This window comes from Marmota monax, unplaced genomic scaffold, assembly GCF_021218885.2.
Source record: "Marmota monax isolate L192 unplaced genomic scaffold, Marmota_monax_Labrador192_F-V1.1 WCK01_AAM20220418_F8-fsc00276, whole genome shotgun sequence".
Taxonomy (NCBI): Eukaryota; Metazoa; Chordata; class Mammalia; order Rodentia; family Sciuridae; genus Marmota; species Marmota monax.
Genome location: NW_026695204.1, coordinates 619,341 through 636,883, shown reverse-complemented (window position 1 = coordinate 636,883; position 17,543 = coordinate 619,341). Strand labels below are relative to the sequence as shown.

Below are 17,543 nucleotides of genomic sequence, written 5' to 3'. Positions count from 1 at the left end.
AAAATCCTGCATTAGTTCAAAACAAAAGAAACAATATATAAATCAGTTTCCTAAATCACAATCAGGAAACCTACTCAAGACCAAACCTACATTCAGTGTAGTCATAGGTTCAAGTTCAAGAAGCCAGTACCCACACATCTGCTTTATTGAGGTACTAAGGGACTTTGAAGTCCAACACTTTGATGGGAAAAATTAAAATTAGACTCACTTAAGGTCACAGATCCAGACACAGACCACACATGGAGATCTTGCCTGGTTGACAGGAATCTCTTCTCAGTCCCAAATCATTCCTGCTTCACCTCCTTCCTATCCTCACAACCTGCTCCCCTGAATAGAGGTTCTACACCCTTTTTCTTCCTTCCCTACACTAAGTGTGGGCTCTCCACCTTATCAATAATCAGATCTTTTCTCTGCAGGTGCAAAGTTCCCCATTAAGTGGACAGCCCCCGAAGCAGCCTTGTACGGGAGGTTCACGATCAAGTCTGATGTATGGTCTTTTGGAATCTTACTCACAGAGCTGGTCACCAAAGGAAGAGTGCCATACCCAGGTAAGCCCAGAACCCTCAGAAATGAGCTTTTGATATCATTGGGAAGACAGCACCCAGTAGCCTTTCTAAGCTCCATGCTCAGCTTTCTGGCAAGCAGGAGTTTAAAGAATATGAACAGGTAGTTAGCCAGAGGAAAGCAGAGCTGGAAGCCACCGTGGCATACAGACAGGCAGCCACCATGACCTTGTGCCAGAATTAATGTAATTAGCAGCTGGAATGAAGGCTTCAGTCTCCGTGGTTTGTGGACCCTCTCCTCTGTCTGGAGGAGCATGTGTCTGTGTCTCCCTGAGCAGAAATGTCACTGGCAAAACCTCCACCCAATTGCAGACATGTCTGGGAAAGAGAAGGAGAAAAGCCCCTATAGCTTTTGGATCACTCTATAGCACTGGCCCATGGAGCAAACCTGGCTGGAAGGTGCCAGGCCTGAGCTCTCTCCCCTCAGCAAGCCTGAGCTGCAGATGTCCAGAGAGCAGAGGCACACAGAAGACAATTTAGAGGCCATTTACTGCCTGCTGCTGCACAATCAAAATATCCTTTACAAAAGTAACAGTAATGTAAAGGAACTAGAGATTCTTAGACCCTGGAAATTTTTTTGGATTATCAGATTCGTGCTCTCCAAAGAAACCATGGGCTGAGGTTATCCATGCTTAAATTCATTAATTTAGACAGATGGAGACATAAAGGACATTTGTGCCATTTCACCTCCACGCTTTAGTGGCTATATCACAGGGACGATCTGCTTTTTGAAATGTTAAGGACATATTTTTCAGTTACTGCTGAGCGAAGAAAGAACATAACTCTCCCTCATTCCCTGCCTAAAAATGGAGCTTAAGAAAAAAGGAAAACACAATGCACACACACACCATACACACACATACTCTCTCTCTCTGATAGAAACGATAGTGGAGATTAATGAGGAATGTAGGTCTCTTGCAAATCCTGGGTTTGTAATCATATCTTTGCAGTCAGAGGAGCTGGAGAGAGGCGATTAATTTGTAATCCCTTTGTTCATTTCGTATGATTGTTTCTGGTCATCTTCAGAGAACACAGAGAAATGCACATAAAGAGGATCTCTTTCTGGGTTGGTATCGCCTCGAGACCCCTTAGGAAGAGCCAGGTTGGCACTGATGTGAAATTGACAAAATCCCGTCTCTGAAGTGCCAGCACCAGGCATTGGGAAATGCGGGAGTAAGTCAGTTTTATTGATGCTGCAGTGGCTGCTGCTCCCGGCATGCACAAGTGGGCAGACACTCCGGGAATAGCCAACCAGCTCAGAAGAAAGGGCTGCCCTGGAGGGGGCTGGAGCACAGCATGGGAGCTTTTGAATTGCTTCTCAAGGGGGAAAATGTGCTGGTCTCAGGATTTTGAAGATGTGAAGGCACCTCTTTTTTTATTATTGTCTGCATTTTGAACTAATTTCTTCCTGATCCCCCCAGGTTTATAGTCACCCTGTGTGTTAAATGCAATCAGGGGAAAAGGTTAATGTTGTTTTGCGTTTCTGTGAAGCCTTTCCTTTTCAGTGATACAAAGCTGCTTTTTGTTTCTGGGGGTAGCACACAGAAGCCAAGACAAAGGGGTGGAGGTGGGGCCCTCAGAGAAGGAAGGCAGGTGTGTTTCTAAGGGAGCCTTTTGTCAGGTTGGCTTTTTAGCATAAAGAAAATAGCCTCATTTTTACAACTTAGACTAGATCCATTCAGTCAGTATCACTTCAGTCAGCGTGAACTGTGCCAGGCATTTGTTCTACCGGGGAAATAATGGAAAGAAGACATTCCTTCTCAGCTGACATTGATCAGTACCTGCCTCAGACAATGATCTAGGTGCTAGAGGGAGAAGAGTGAGCAAATACGGGGAACCCCTCTTACGCTCAGCATCCAGAGAGAGATCCCAGAAGAAATCAGCCTTACTTGTGGTGACTTATTTATTATTAGAGGAAATCCTCCTCAAGGCGTGGACTCCTTGAGCTCACCCACTGTGTGCTCTAAGCCTTAATTCTCATATGGAGCCAGGGGTAGCTGCTTCAAGAACTTCCATACAAGAGATGCTGAGAAGGGCCTTTCACTGAGAACCCCCAAAGCTGGCGAGGAAGTCTGAAGTGAGAACTGTACCCAGCATGTTGTGCACAGCTACATCTGTGAGCAGCTGCTGGTCCACTCTGGACTGTGATAACTGACCCTCATCTCTGTGTGTATGTAGGGGTGGGGAAGAGGTGGGGAGGGCTTTGTGTAAAAGGCAAGTGAACAGTGAACCAGATCTTGGAAGGCATGCCGGGCTTCTTCACATCCAGGGAGCCGAAAGTCCCCAAGTCTGGCACATTGGGAGCAGCAGGACCTGGGAGAGAGGGCCAGGTCAGGAGCCACAGGAAGAGTCTGAGAAGAGGGCTAGTATAGTACCACAGGGAGACATAAGGTCCTGGCTCTTGGCAGCAGTGGTCAGGGAGCTGCGTCGAGGGTGGGGAACAGTGTGTGAACTGCTCTTCGTCACAAAGTGCCTCTGAAAAGTGTCCCCAGGAAAGATACTCCTAGCTGGCTGTGGGTCTTCCTAGTTTTTTTTTGTTAAACTTAACTGTAATCATATTTAATTGGACTTCTGAGTGTGACAGGAAACTCTTCATGAGGGAGAATCTTCTACAGAGGGATTGCAATTATGAGATTATTCCCTTAACGAAGGATAACAGTTCCAAGAAACAGTTTCATTAAGCATCATCTAGCTGTCACCATTAAAGGAAAGACCTTCCTCCACGTTCTTGCTGGTTGTTGGTGTGGCCAATTCAGTGGTGTGTGCTGAGGGGTCCCCTCTCCTCAACTCTCCTGAGTTGAGTCTTGGTGCCTGTTGGTGGTGCCCCAGGACAGACTCCCAGTCCCTGTCCATTGGGGACTTCCATTCTGTATTTGGATGTAGTAATTTCTCAGTGGGATAGAATATATTAAAGAATGATAAGTAGTGGTACATTTTTCTGAGTTCTTCCATACCCGTGGATGGTCTCTGTCACCCCACCACACAGGAAAGGTACTTTGGTGTTTAAAATGAAGGTGGTGGGGGAGGAGGTGGACATATGAGTGAGATTTGTAAAAGCTTCTCAGACTTTTTGGCCAACACACAAGTGATTCGCGAAATGAGCATCAGACAAGGAACTTAGAATGGAGTGTGTGAGGTGTGGCCAAATGAAGGGCAAACGGACCAGCAGCCAGGAAAGCATTGGATTGGTTGGTTAGGCAGCCTGTTTTTAAGAAGGAATGGATAAGAAGGAAGGAAAGAAGGACAGTTTCAAAATGAACTGAGAACCTTGAAAACAAAGAAGGAATGTGGAAATGTGATGCTGGGATTGACGAGGAGGAGGTGAGCCAAGGCACAGCACCTCACCCTAGGGGGCAGTGTGACAGAGATGGACCCTGTTCTGAAGGACAGCTCCATTGGACCCAGTCTCTGCCAGCAGCCTGACCTAGGTGCATTCTCAGTTGTAGTCCAGCTTGATCCTCTGCAGTCCAGGGATTTGAACCATTCTTTGCATCGAGATTAGACCTGATTTTATGCAGATGGACTGTTGTACCTGAGAAATGAAAACATTTAATTAAAAGCAGTTTTCTGGGGTTGATACATACCATCAGAGTTATGCATTTTAGCCTGGAATCCACCTTCAAAACCTCACTCCAATCTTTTCCTCTCTGCCTTCACTACCACTGCCCATGTCGAGTTATGACCTCCTAATGGGACTTATTGCCTCCAGTCTCTCCTCCCTGCCTCCCCTCCACCACCACCATTCTGTCATTGTCACCAGCAGAATTGTTATCCTGGAAAATACAGACCCATTTACCTCATACTCCTGGTTAAAACCCCCAGGGCTTCCCTTTGCCCTCCAGATAAACTTCAAAGTCTTCATTTTTCATAGTATCTCAGAAGTCTTCTCCTTCATTGATTCCACAAATATTTATTGAACAGCTACTATATGCCAGGTGCAGTTCTAGGCACCAGGAATATTGCAACAACCAACATGAAAACCCATGCCCTCATGAACTTGCTTCTTGAAGAAGAGCAACAATAAATAAAGAAAAACAAGCAAAATATATGGAATGTTGGCCAGTAGTGATGGGTAGAGAGAAAATAAAATGGGAAAGGGTAGAGACAATGTCCAGCTCATAGAGACTGCATGTGAAGAGGGCAGCCAGGGAGGGACTTTTGCTCTGAGCCCCGGATTCCACTGCTCTTCATTCTCAGCTGTGCTGGTTCCCTCAAGCCAGGTACTATCAAAGGGAAGGGAGACTGGCTCCTGAAGAATGTAAAGATGGCAGAACCAACTTCAGAAGGCCAAGGTGGCTAAGCACAGACAGAGGGAGTCCCCTGGGGTCATTGTTAGGATTTCTGTTTTTACGGATGGGCAGGGGGCAGTGAGGGCTCCTGAGCAGCAGAGTGACAAGATCTAACTGATGACCTCACCCTTGTCATTCGCCTGCCCTCACAGGCTCCCCAGGACACTCCAAGAGATCTCTTTTGAACATGCAGGTCTCCCTTCTGCCCATAATCTTTCAAAGCCTCTCCAAACACCACTGCCTTTGTGAAGCCGTCCCCCTGTCCAGACCAAGCTGGTCGCCCTCTGCTTGCTCCGTGACACCCGGCATGTTTCTGCTGAACACCTGTTACGTGTCTGCATTTCCCAGTAGCTCTGCCTTCCTGGAGGGGAAAGGAACTCCTTTTATGCATTGCCAACGCACAGCACAGTCTCTGCCCCAGAGCCCACTCTAGAAGCAAATGAACGAATGAGAGAGACAGTGGGGAAAGCTATGAAGTTTCTGAAGCAAGCTTTTCAAACCTGGCCCATAACCCACAAGGCCTTTTTAATTGCTCCATCGTCTTCACACATGATATTTTCCCAGCCACGAAGTAGCCTCTGTCCTCAGAGTTGTTCTGGGAAATTGACCCTGCACCCTTCTAGGCAGAATGTCCTGGCCATTCTGTGCCCTGGCCCTTCACTGAACACCTGCTTTGCATATTTGGCAGGATCTCTCAGAGCAGGAATGTTCTCTTAAGCAAATCGCATTTATTCATGTGTTTGGAGCACTTTCAAATCTTTCAGCGAGTGACAACTGCTTGACTTTCTTGAATGCATCTAGTCACTTGATAGTGATTTGAAGAGGTAAGGGAAATTAGTGAAACTAGTAGCACCTTCCTTGAAGAAGTACAAATCCCACTCTGTTCATCCCTCTGCCTGAGAGCCCTGAACCCTGGACTGGATCCTGTGTTCAACTTGTTGTCAGGGGCTGATTTCTGACAAAGTGGGTTGAGGTTCTGACTCCCTGGGTGGGAGGCAAATGGGGTAGCAGACTGAATCTCTAACGCTAGCCAATGGTACAGTGCCCAGCCCTCCCTGCCTGTCCACAATCCCCAGGGCTTTGCCCTCCAGCTCATAGTGCCCCTCAGAGAGGGACTTGAGTCTGGGTGCCCAGAGGTCATGCTGTCACTTTCCCAGGGTTTCTCTGTCTAGTGAGAGGAGAGAGGACAGGAGACTGCATGTGAAGAGGGCAGCCAGGGAGGGACTTTTGCTCTGAGCCCCGGATTCCACTGCTCTTCATTCTCAGATGTGCTGGTTCCCAGGCTTGCTCAGGGGCACCCTCACCCTCTGTCCACTTCTCTTTTTCCATGACAGAGGACTTCTCTATGACACTGTATTATCAACTTTCAATGACTTTTGTGTATTATGGTATCTGCAGCAGTCCCTTCTGTGTAGATGAGCACAATTAGATGGGCAAAGAGAAACAAAATTAGTAATTATGTGCCTTCTAAAGACCAGCCCTTTATTTTCATCTGCAATCTTTGATCAGCATCTCTCTGCCCAAAATGTTTACTTTGATCCTATACCAAAACCGAACCCAAAGCCTCCTGGCTGTTGCCCTGAGATAACCAGAGCATGTGATCATCTGGTAATAGGAGCACATGCGAAGCAGGCTCATGCTAAGCAAGCACCACCCACTGAGCCCTCCCTCCTCTCTGCACCAGCGCAGCAGCATCGCTCAACAGCCCAGTAAACAGAAGGAGCTTTTTACCGGATTTATGCAGAGAATCAAGATGCCCCTCAAATTCAATATAGTGTCATTTCCTTGGAACAGAAAGCTCAGTTTGCAAAAGAAATTCGATGTCTAATAACCTGAATATCATTCCCATTGTTAAAGGATTAATTACTCACATGACACAAAAGCCCAGGTTCATGCAGCTTATAGTCCAATCCAGATGTAAACATGAATAGAAAACAGTTGAAACCCTTGATTATGCAGATGTAGCCCCTCCAAGGTCCATATTAGGAAGCTATATAATATGGAAAGCTATAAAACACAAAAGCTCTTCTTTCTTTTTTTTTAATATTTATTTTTTAGTTGTAAGTGGACACAATAGCTTTATTTTATTTATTTATATGGGGTGCTGAGGATAGAACCCAGGGCCTCGCATGTGCTAGGGGAGCACTTTACCGCTGAGCCATAACCCCAGCCCCAAAAGCTCTTCTTTCATAGAAGACATTTTTCTCCGACAGCTGAAACACTGTGAATGTTGAGCTGTTTGGTTGACAAATGAAGAAACGGAGACCAGGGGAAGTCAGGTAACCTACAGAGATGCAGTCTGAAGTCAACAAGTGACAGCTCGTTCAGCGCTCTGTCAATAAAAGCAATTTTTATTCCTTTTCTAAAGAAACTGGGGGGAAAAGGCAAGGTTCAACAGCTCAAAGAAGAGGAATCGGGATGTTTATAAGAAAAAGAATGACAGAAAAGGAGATAAGGGGAAAGAACACATGCACACATGTGAGAGACCATGGTTTTGGCAGTCGTGCAGAATAAGGATTTGAAAATGTGAGTTGGAAACTTGTCCTCTCGAGTTTGCTGGAGGAAGCCAGTAAAATGTTCAGAAAGGATGACATCATCATAAGGGCAGCAGGTGCATGCCGACCACTTGGCCGCAGGGCTGTGGGGTGGACCAACTGAGAGCACAACCGTGTTTGAAGGTCTAAAATCCAAGGAGGCTCCTGTGGAGGAGGATTTGGAGACCCCTGAACAGCAGACTGTGGAGGTTCTCTGTGAACTGAGTACCTGTTGAGTTACATCCTATGAGTGTCCCTCAGAAATGGCCCACTCTCCAGTGAGGTGGGGCAGGCTGCTCCCTTGGGGCTGGAGGACAGAGGAGGGAACTAGGACAGAGGCCAGCAGTGGTCTCTGTGCTTGCTGGCTGCCCAGCCCTGAGCCTGTTCTCTGACCAGGAGGCTGGAAAGCAGAATGGCACCGTCCACTCTGTAAATATGGTGTTTCCCACAGTCAGGCATCCCTGGCTGGTGGGGACTGCCCCTCCTGTTGAAAAATAGTCTCTATTTCAGCCCCCCATAGGATACCTAGAGGCCCAAGCTATTGATGACAGTGTCCCTAAAGTGACTGGGTTTCAGGGTTTGTCTCTTCTGTTTCTCCCCTGGCCTTCTTTCCACTAAAAATTGAAAAAGAGGAAAGACATTCCCCAGCACCCTCTTCCCTACCTCTCTCCTGACTATCCCACAGCCCAGGTTCACTTTTTGTCCCCTTCCCATCCATTGCCCTTCGCTTCCTAGGTATTAGATAAAAGACAGGAAATAACAGTTTCTAACAAAAATATGAAACCATCTTTTGAAAAATGAAATAGACCCATCTTTATAGTAGTACGAAGACAAAACCTATTTTGCTAAAATTATCAAGATAAACAAGACTTTCAAAGTTCTTATAGCAGAGAATACTATTTAAAAAACAAAAATATTAACGATCCATTTAATTGAGATACCATTGATAAAATAAAAAGTAGCCCAGGCTTTGCTGAGTAGGCATATCTTGATTGTTGCAGGTCAGCCCATGTGGCTTTTGGCCTCTAAGTGGTTAGAAAGAGTGAGTCCCACTCCAGTTGTCATTGTCAGCCAAGTGCAGTGTCAAATATCTCACTTTTCTGGCAATGCTGTCACTGCTATGCTTTGACTTGGCCCGGTACATGGAATTGCTTACATATGCTCCCCATGCTTTGAGGGGCCTGGGGAGAAGAAGGCTTGAGAAGAGAAAGGAGGAGTGGGAGGAGGAGAGGGATGCAGCCAGGAGAGGAGGAGAGCGAGGAGTGTGCACGTGAGCTGATGGCGTGACCCCACCAGCCTCCTGCACAGACCAGGTACCTACAGCCCCAGTCCTGGCTGAAGTTGCCCAGAAAGCAAGCTCCCTCAGGAGATGCTACACGCCGAGATTCAAGTTGCCACATCTGCTATGTCCTAGTCTTGGATGGAGCACTGGAAAAATAGGCTTGACCCAAGTGGCCAATTAAACTTTCCATTGGCAGAGATTGAATTAAGAGTTTAAAAAAAAATGGGGGGAGGGAATATTTCCATTTGAGTAGTTTGTTTTTTAGTGAAATGAAACATTTACTGACATCACCTCCACAGAGCAATGGAGGGTGATTAATTAAACTCTGTGGTGCATTTTGGATGGAGAATCTCAGTGCCAGATTAAAGCCTCAGGAGGCATTTGGGGGGGTTGTAGCCACCTCTAGGATCACCTGTCAACCTATCTGAGCTTCGGGCCTTCTGCCTGTCTTTCCTCCCATTCCTGCAGACTCCTGGCAGGGGTGCAGACAGAGGGAATTCCTGCAGGCCGAGGCTCTGTGGCTTCTGAAACATTATGACACTAAGGATTCTGCTAAAATATGCAGCAAAGCAAATGCTTTGGAGAACACCTATCCTCCTAGCTGCCCGGGATGTGGAAGCTGCCGTCACTCTTGCCAAGGCTTCCCAACTAAACCCTTGGGAGCAGACTTGCTTTGGAATCAGACATTTTTTAGAAATCAGTGCAGTGCAGAGACTGTGCATTATATAACACCCTCACAGAGTCTGGGGCAGCAGTACATATGAGGAAATGAAAACAGTCAAGTGCCTCACATCAGGGCAGGTTTTGTGGCCAGTTCAGATGAGTTTTGCTGCCAAGTAAGTTACAAAAACTTTCTGGTTTTCAGAGCTAGTTGGATTTGGAGTCATGGATCAGGAAATGCTGGCCTGTGTCCCTGACCCCATCTGGCTGGAAAGAGCCCAGCAGCTCCAGGCACCTCCCCTTTCCTCCAGCTCCTTGCCCCAGATCCTGGGTTTTCAGCAGTGGGAGGAGGACTTAAGCTAATTAGCTGCAGGGCTGCCCTCTCTCCCTCAACAGCCCTGTGAAGTATGAAGGGAGTTGTGGTACCAGGCAGGTCCCACAATCCTGCACTATAGCTCTCTCCCTAAAGCAAAGGGCTGCCCTGACAGGAGGGCGGGGCCATTTTACAACACTTATATTAAAGGCCCACTTCAACACAGCAGAAATAGTATCTGGATTTTAACACCCCAAGAAATGTTTAACAACTGAGTATAAGAGACATCCTAAAAGGGTTTGGGCAAACAGGTGACTGACAGAGCCATGATTGACAGCCAGGAGGAACCACGATACACCCAGCTCCAAAAGTAGCAATACAACAAAGGGAACTGACTACAAATCCAAAAATCTGAGTGTCCTCTACCCAGCGGGACAGGGTTGTGCTCTGGACCCAGCACCTCTGGCCAAGCCGATGTTTCTGGCTCATGGGTTCCCTTCTCCCCCAGAACTAAAGGGAGCTGTATGCCTCTGTTGTGTTCTCCTGCTGGTGATAGCCCTAAGAGGTATGGGGAGAAGTCTACTGTGTGGCTTGAAATCAGATTCTTGCTTTTGAAAATGAACTGGGTCAGAAGTTAGAGAAGATTCCAGATCACAGGCTCATGGCCAAAATATACAAAGTCTTGGCAGAGGGAGTGGAGAATGTGATATAGCAAAAAAAAAAAACATCAGGGGGGAGAACTGAAGAATGATATCTGGCAGTAGTTGGGAAAGGGGTCATGGTGTTTATCTCACTCTAAGAGTGGCATTTCCTGTATTGTCAAGAAGGCCAACATGGGGGAGGCTGCATTATCTACAGGATGAGCGATCTCCCTCAGTGTCTTATTTTAATGCTGTGTATCCTGATTTTTCAACATTAGGCAGCTCCCTTAGAGGGTCAAAAAAGGTCTCAAATGATAGAGGGCACTGTGGGGCCACCAGACCAGATGGTGCCCAGCAATACTGGCATGATGGCAGATCTCAGACAGTGGAGCACTCAAAAGTTTGCCCAGACATAGATAAACTAACTTATGAAATTCATAAATGAGGCTTACAGATGCTATAAAAACAAGGGCAGTATGCTTTAATTCCATGGGTTTTTTTTTTTTTTTTTTTTTTGGTCTATTCAACTGAAGTACCAAAAAAAATTCAATTTTAAAAATGTACTTCAATGAGTTTCGACAAACAGCCCCATCATCAAATAAATACACATTGTAGAATAGGAGTTAGTAGACTACATCCTGTGGGCCAAATCTGGCTCCCAGACTGGTTTGGCTTTGTGCTTTTTTCAAGGGTTGCAAAATCGAAGATGACAGAAATCATATGCGGCTTGCAGAGCTAAAATCATTTGCCATTGGCCCTTTACAGGAAAAGTGTAAGGGCCGCTGATACAGAGCATCTCGCTCACCCCAGAGTTCCCTCTGACCCTTTGCAGGCATCCCCCATCCCCCAACTCCCACAACCACTGATCTGCTTTCTATCCATGTAGGGTTCTGCCTTTTCTAGAATTTGATATAAATGAAAGCATACAGTATGCTGCCCTTTGTGTCTGGCTTCTTTCACTTAGGATGCTTTTGAGATTCATCGTCTGGGTTTTTGCCTATGTGAGTTCTGTGTTCCTTTGTTGTTTCTGCGTGGTATGATATCTCATTGAAGGCAGGATTTGACTCCTGGTTGGGGTGGGGGGTGGGGGGTGGGTGCCCTCCCCATGTTTTAACCACGTGCAGGCTCAAAGCAGAAAAAAGGGGAGCTCCGGCTGCGGGGTCAGGGCCTGAGCGCAGGAGGCGCCCGCTCTCACTGCCCTTGTCTTTGCAGGCATGAACAACCGGGAGGTGCTGGAGCAGGTGGAGCGCGGCTACAGGATGCCCTGTCCGCAGGACTGCCCCATCTCTCTGCATGAGCTCATGATCCACTGCTGGAAAAAGGACCCCGAAGAACGTCCCACTTTTGAATACTTGCAGGGCTTCCTGGAAGACTACTTTACGGCCACAGAGCCCCAGTATCAACCTGGTGAAAACCTGTGAGAGCCGGCTCTACAGAGAGAGGCCTTGTCCCAGAGGCTTCCCCACCCCTCCCCATTAGCTTTCAATTCCGTAGCCAGCTGCCCAAGCAGCGAGAACCGTCCAGGATCAGATTGCATGTGACTTTGAAGCTGATGAACTTCCATGGCCCTCATTAATGACACTTGTCCCCAAATCCGAACCTCCTCTGTGAAGCATACGAGACAGAACCTTGTTATTTCTCAGACTTTGGAAAATGCATTGTATCGATGTTATGTAAAAGGCCAAACCTCTGTTCAGTGTAAATAGTTACTCCAGTGCCAACAATCCTAGTGCTTTCCTTTTTTTAAAATGCAAATCCTATGTGATTTTAACTCTGTCTTCACCTGATTCAACTAAAAAAAAAAAAAAGTATTATTTTCCAAAAGTGGCCTCTTTGTCTAAAACAATAAAATTTTTTTTCATGTTTTAACAAAAACCAATCAGGACAGGTGTTTGTTTTTTTTTCTTTTTTATAAATATGAATATATAATATATGTCCCTGTACATATACCATGTGGGTGCTAATGTGGAGACCGTGGCCAGCCTGGGCCACAAAGCTGTGGGACCCAGAGTGAGGATTTTACTACAAAATCTGCATCAAATCACTGGTGTTATTCTGAAAACCAGTGGCCTCATTTTTGGCTTTTGCAAAGCATGATTCTTTTTTCTTTCTTTCTTCATTTGGATTGCATTTTTTGGGTTCATGACTGTACCTGTAGATGGTTGTTACTTTGACTCTTTTCAGGACCACCCCCCAAGCTGAGTTCGAAAGTTCTTATTACCAGTATTTGCTCCAACTTACAGCGATTTGTTCTTGAAACTTAGAAGTGAGCATATTTAAGCAAGCCAACAGCCAATTCAACCAAGAGAACTGGAAGATGGATACCATACAACCTTCTTGTATAAAAATATGAATGCCGAAATGTTTCAAATGTTTTTAATTTAATAAATCTTGTAACCACATTTAAATGATCTAAAACCCATAGCATTGTAGTCACGGCAACCTACTAAACTTTCTCATGCAACTAAAATTTATGGGGAAGGTGAGGGTGGGGGGTTGTACATGTCCCGTTGTAAAATAAGTGTTTTAAATGTCCTGTACTGCTAATGAATGACTATATGTCCGAGAGTTCTCCAGTGAAATAACTATGCACTACTTTACATTTCATGGGGATGCACAAAAAAAAAAAGAAAAAAAGAAAAAAGTATGACATTTTTAGTTGCTGTTTGTACCAACCTTGAATGACATATGTTTAACAACAAATCAAAAATCCTATTTCTATTGAGTTTTTAATACTGAGTAGCAACTCTGAAGTCTTAATTCCTTTTTTGTTATGATTTATTTGTGAGTTTACATTTTTAAATTGTTTAACTTTCTTAATTTAGTAATTAAAAAGAGAGCATTTTACATTTGAAAAAAAAAATTTTTGTGCATTTGTTTAAATCACGGAAGGTACTCTAGTAGTTCTGTGACATATCTGTCCCACACCAGATGGTAAGTAGTCACCTGGTGAATTTAGCCACTGTGCAATGATTTCCAAATGACAGAAACATTCAGAACATCTGGAGATCCCTTCCCCCACCAGAGGCTACCTAATTCAGAGGATGTTAAAACAAGACTAGGCATACCTTAACATTTTAATTTATTAGATATTTCCTCTAGCTGAAATTTGCCATGTCCCACTATAAGGAGAAAGAGACAATTACAAGAAGAGTTTTTCTTGTCCTGGAGTCAGTAAACATATTTCCAATTGTCCATCCACTTCCATAATGAAATTGCTAATCAAGGAAACAGCCTGGTATGATAGGAGGGGCATCGAGTGGACCCAGGCTAACTGTCCTGGCTTGGCTCTGTCATCCTTCAGCTGCAAGACCTTGAATGGCTACTGGCATCCCCACTACAGACTGTCTTGCAAGCAAGGGGCAGGATGAGATTCACTCTCAGACCCCACAGCTCCCACAGCCTGTGATTCTAAGGTCAATGGTGTCATCGTGTAAGCAGTTGGTTGTTGTCATTGTTGAAATAACGTTTACATTTAGAAAGGGTTTCCAACACTGGGTTAAAAAAAGAAGAAGAAAACGAAATTATTTTGGACAACCAAACTTAATAGCATTGTTTTTGTTACCAATACAATTGCTAAATTGGTCAAATTTCCAAGATCTTATTACACACAATTTTAATCACATCAGGAAGTTCATGAATACATTCTATATATTTTTAAAGATAACTTCATTTTAATCTTCACATCCCACCTGGATGGAGAGTTGGCAAATATTCTCTGGAGGATTTTTGTTAATGTGCTGACTCATTCCAAAAAAAAAAATTTAAGAAAAAAAAAACCTGATTCTTTAAGAAAGAAAAATAACAGATTCTTTAAGAAAAAGCAGTCTGTTCAAGCCAAACTATACCCTTTAATTCATCAGTTGAGTTCATTGTGGATTCTCTAATATGGAGTCAAACTAAGGACTTGGGTGCACTCGAGGTCACTCTTATGAAATGCCGACATCAGGGAAGCAAAATAAAAGTAGCTGTAAGTGTGAAGAAATCAGAGATGTTTCAGGGTTTTGCTTGCAAGGGGATACTGTGCTTTCAAGAGATTCCGGAGGTCACCTCCAGGGAGTCCCAACACCACCCAGGGAGCCTCTTTCCCTCACAAGAAGTTGCAGAATTTGGAGTGAGGAAACTGAATCTCCAGAAAGAAAAGTTATCACCCTGGTTTCAAGCAGTGGTAAAACGTGTTTTGCCTTGAGTAACCTGGTAATGAATGCTTACTTCTTGCTCTGTCCCTTAAGAGATCTGCCATCTGGCTTTGCTCTGCAGGACAGGGCAGCTTCCTAATAAACCATTTCTTTTTACTTTATTTTTAAATCAAATAAAAGACCTGCTGGAGAAGACCATTGTAAACTGGGACAAAAGAATTCCTGTTCTCCCCGTTCTCCTTGTAGCTTACTCCTCTGAGGCTGCTGTGTTCTTGGTGCACTGATGGGCAGTCAGAATTTGAGAGCCCCCTCGTAGACACAGGGTCCCACATGCTAGGGCATCAGAGCATAGATTGGGCAAACGACACCTTTGGCTCTGCCATGTGTGGGGACCCAGGCATTTTCATGAGGAAAGTTAAGGATATACAGGACCCCTCAAACACAGCTGCACTACTAAAGATTTCCTGCAAGCACCAGAGGATGTTTAACCACTTTAAGGAAGGCAGGAATCCTCCTGTGGCTAAAATCTTGGCAGCAGAGAATTTTTCTAGTGACATTTCTACTATAAAATTTTATCTGCAATTTCCCAGAGGGCTTTGCCAATTTCTACTATATTAATTGAAATGGTTCCTTCCTGAATCTTGAAAGAAGGTAAGGTTTTTCTGCAGAATGCAGAGAATTATACTGAAGCCCACTGCAAAAGGACTGTCATCTGTGTACTTGTCATGATTCAGGACAAGAGAACCTCACCGGACCAGGCAGGCATTTACCTAACAAGTTGTATTTGAGTAAAATGGAGTCTGGTGAATTTGTTTCTGAAATGTATTTTTAATAGCTTTATATGACTTTTGTTGACTTTCCTACCATATACATTATACTGTTGGAATTCGATTAGGTTGGAATTCAATCAAATATTTGCTGGAAGGAAGATAGAGTGTTAGAGAAGAAGGTGGAAGACTGGCTTTGATTTTGGAGGGGAAAATAAAGGAAGCTTAAACAAATTCCAAAGCAATATTGTGGGATATAGGTTTTTAAAGCACTACCAATTATGTGTGTTTATTTTATTTAATTCTCAAAAAGACTTTATAATTCCATAGAAGAATATAATAAAAAGATAGTACCTTCAATATCTTTGAAATACCAAATGGACCTTTATAATTTATATATACCATTCCTTGGAAGTTTTCATAATAAACTCCTAAATCATACCTCATTCTTTCCTACAAAATATTCAGAATCTCACAGAGCTGGGACAGGAGACAAGTATACCTTTATTTTTTAAATTAAGGTCTGGGAATATAGGTTAGTGTTATAAACTTGCGTAGCATGTGTGAGGACCTAAGTTTGATCCCCAGCACCACAAAAAAAAAAAAAAGGAAAAGAAAAGAAAAAATTCTGAGGCAGTAAATAAAAACTAGTAGTTTTCCAATATTGCAGGAACTAATCAGTGACAACAGTCAGAACACTATGCTCCTCTCTCAAATACTTTATAAAACTTATTCTCACGTTTAATACCACCAGTGTGTTTAATAACACTGTTCTTTTTTTAATGTGTTTTCTCTGCCAGATTGTGCAATCCTCAAGAACAGAAACTGCCAACTCCATTCCATCGTTATTCTAGCTGTAGAACAGTGTTGAGTTTATGGCAGATGTTGGATGGATGGAAGGATGGTTAGAGGCACGATGCCCGCCATCAAGTGGGTGAATGGTTTACCTTCAAATGACCCATTTACCTAAGAACCTGCTAAGAACACGGGGAATATAGCATGCTGCCCTCAGCACTAACCTGCCAATTATCAATGTGTGCTCACCAGTCTTTGAGATATGATATGAACGTCCAATCTATACCCTTGGTGCTACCCAAGCCTTTCCCCAAAACATGTCTCAACACCAAGGGGAATAAATTTATACCTCTTGAAACGAGAGGCAGCATAAAGTTAATGGCACCAAGGGGTACATAGTCTCAAAGTACTTCCAAGGTCTCATTTTAACTTAGGAATTTTATAAAGAACCTGTCATTCCATTTCTGAATAAATCATCTTCATCTTTATACAAAAGATGTGTATTTATTTTATTTTCCAGATCATCTTGTTGTACAACGTACCCAGCCTGTGACCTGTAGGATCCCTGGCGCACCTCTGCATGTCCACAGGAGCTCCTGCAGCTCAGGTGAGCCACACAGTGCGTGAAAACTTCCTGTGGGTACACTGACACTGTACCTGGGAAAGGGAATATTGGCCCCCATTAATAGGGAATTCTCTTACCTAATTTCGGTTTTTCACCCACCAAAGAACAACTCCATGATTGAGAATGGGGCAGAAGATAGAGGATTTGCTGATGGGAAGAAAGAAGAAAATCACTCAGAGCCATCTGAAAGTAAAGGTCCAGTCCAGTCAGCCTCCTCAATCAAGATACAGCGAGGAGGAGGAGGAGGAGGAGGAGGAGAGACAGAGACATTGGATAGGGAGGAAGAAACCACAGCCAGAAAGAGGAGCCCTTGCCAGGGCTGTTCAAGGCAGTGGAATGAAGGTGGCAATGACCACAGGCACAGGTATGGACTACTCATGCATTCCTTCACCAAACTTTCATTGTCTGCTTCCTGTGGGCTAGACTGTGCTTAGTGAAGAAATTCAAAGAAAGTTCTTAGAAATTCAAAGACGGGTGATGAGCATTGGCAGTTCAGTGAGGATGGAGACCCATAAAATTAGCTCAGTGAGCTTTCTATAGATGGAAGCACAGGAATTAGCATGAGAGTAACCTTTAGCTCAACACAGGGAGTGCAGGGGCGGCTTCCTGGGAGAAGTGGCACCTGAATTCAGTCTTCAAGACAAGTGCTTAAAAATAGGGGTCCAACGATGCTTGTCTTTGAACATGTTACCTTCTGATCCCCAGCCCACAGTGGGGGCTACCTGATGCTTTAAATACTGAAGGTAATCAGCAAATGGGCTTAAATGCAGAAAAATAGAACCATACCTTAAAAAAAAAAATCTTTCTCCCCCTTCCTCCTCTCCTCTCCTCTCCAGTTAAAGAGTACACAAGACCATCATCATTTATTCTGATTTATGGGCTAAAAAATGGAAAATATTGTAGATAACAACATTCAGTAATAGAAAAGTTTTAGA

At 44.3% G+C, this 17,543-nt stretch overlaps 1 protein-coding gene across 3 annotated transcripts in view; it reads left to right on the top strand.

Moving 5' to 3' along the window:
• Positions 1–12,698, top strand: part of Fyn (FYN proto-oncogene, Src family tyrosine kinase) — a 200,314-nt gene extending 187,616 nt beyond the window's left edge. For all 3 annotated transcript variants that reach the window (XM_046429928.2, XM_046429929.2, XM_058574384.1), the window contains 2 exons: positions 417–548; positions 11,495–12,698. In XM_046429928.2, coding sequence (XP_046285884.1) covers positions 417–548; positions 11,495–11,703 — 341 coding nt within the window. In that variant the 3' untranslated portion in view covers positions 11,704–12,698. The remainder of the gene's footprint in view (positions 1–416; positions 549–11,494) is intronic.
• The last annotated feature ends 4,845 nt before the right edge of the window (positions 12,699–17,543 follow it).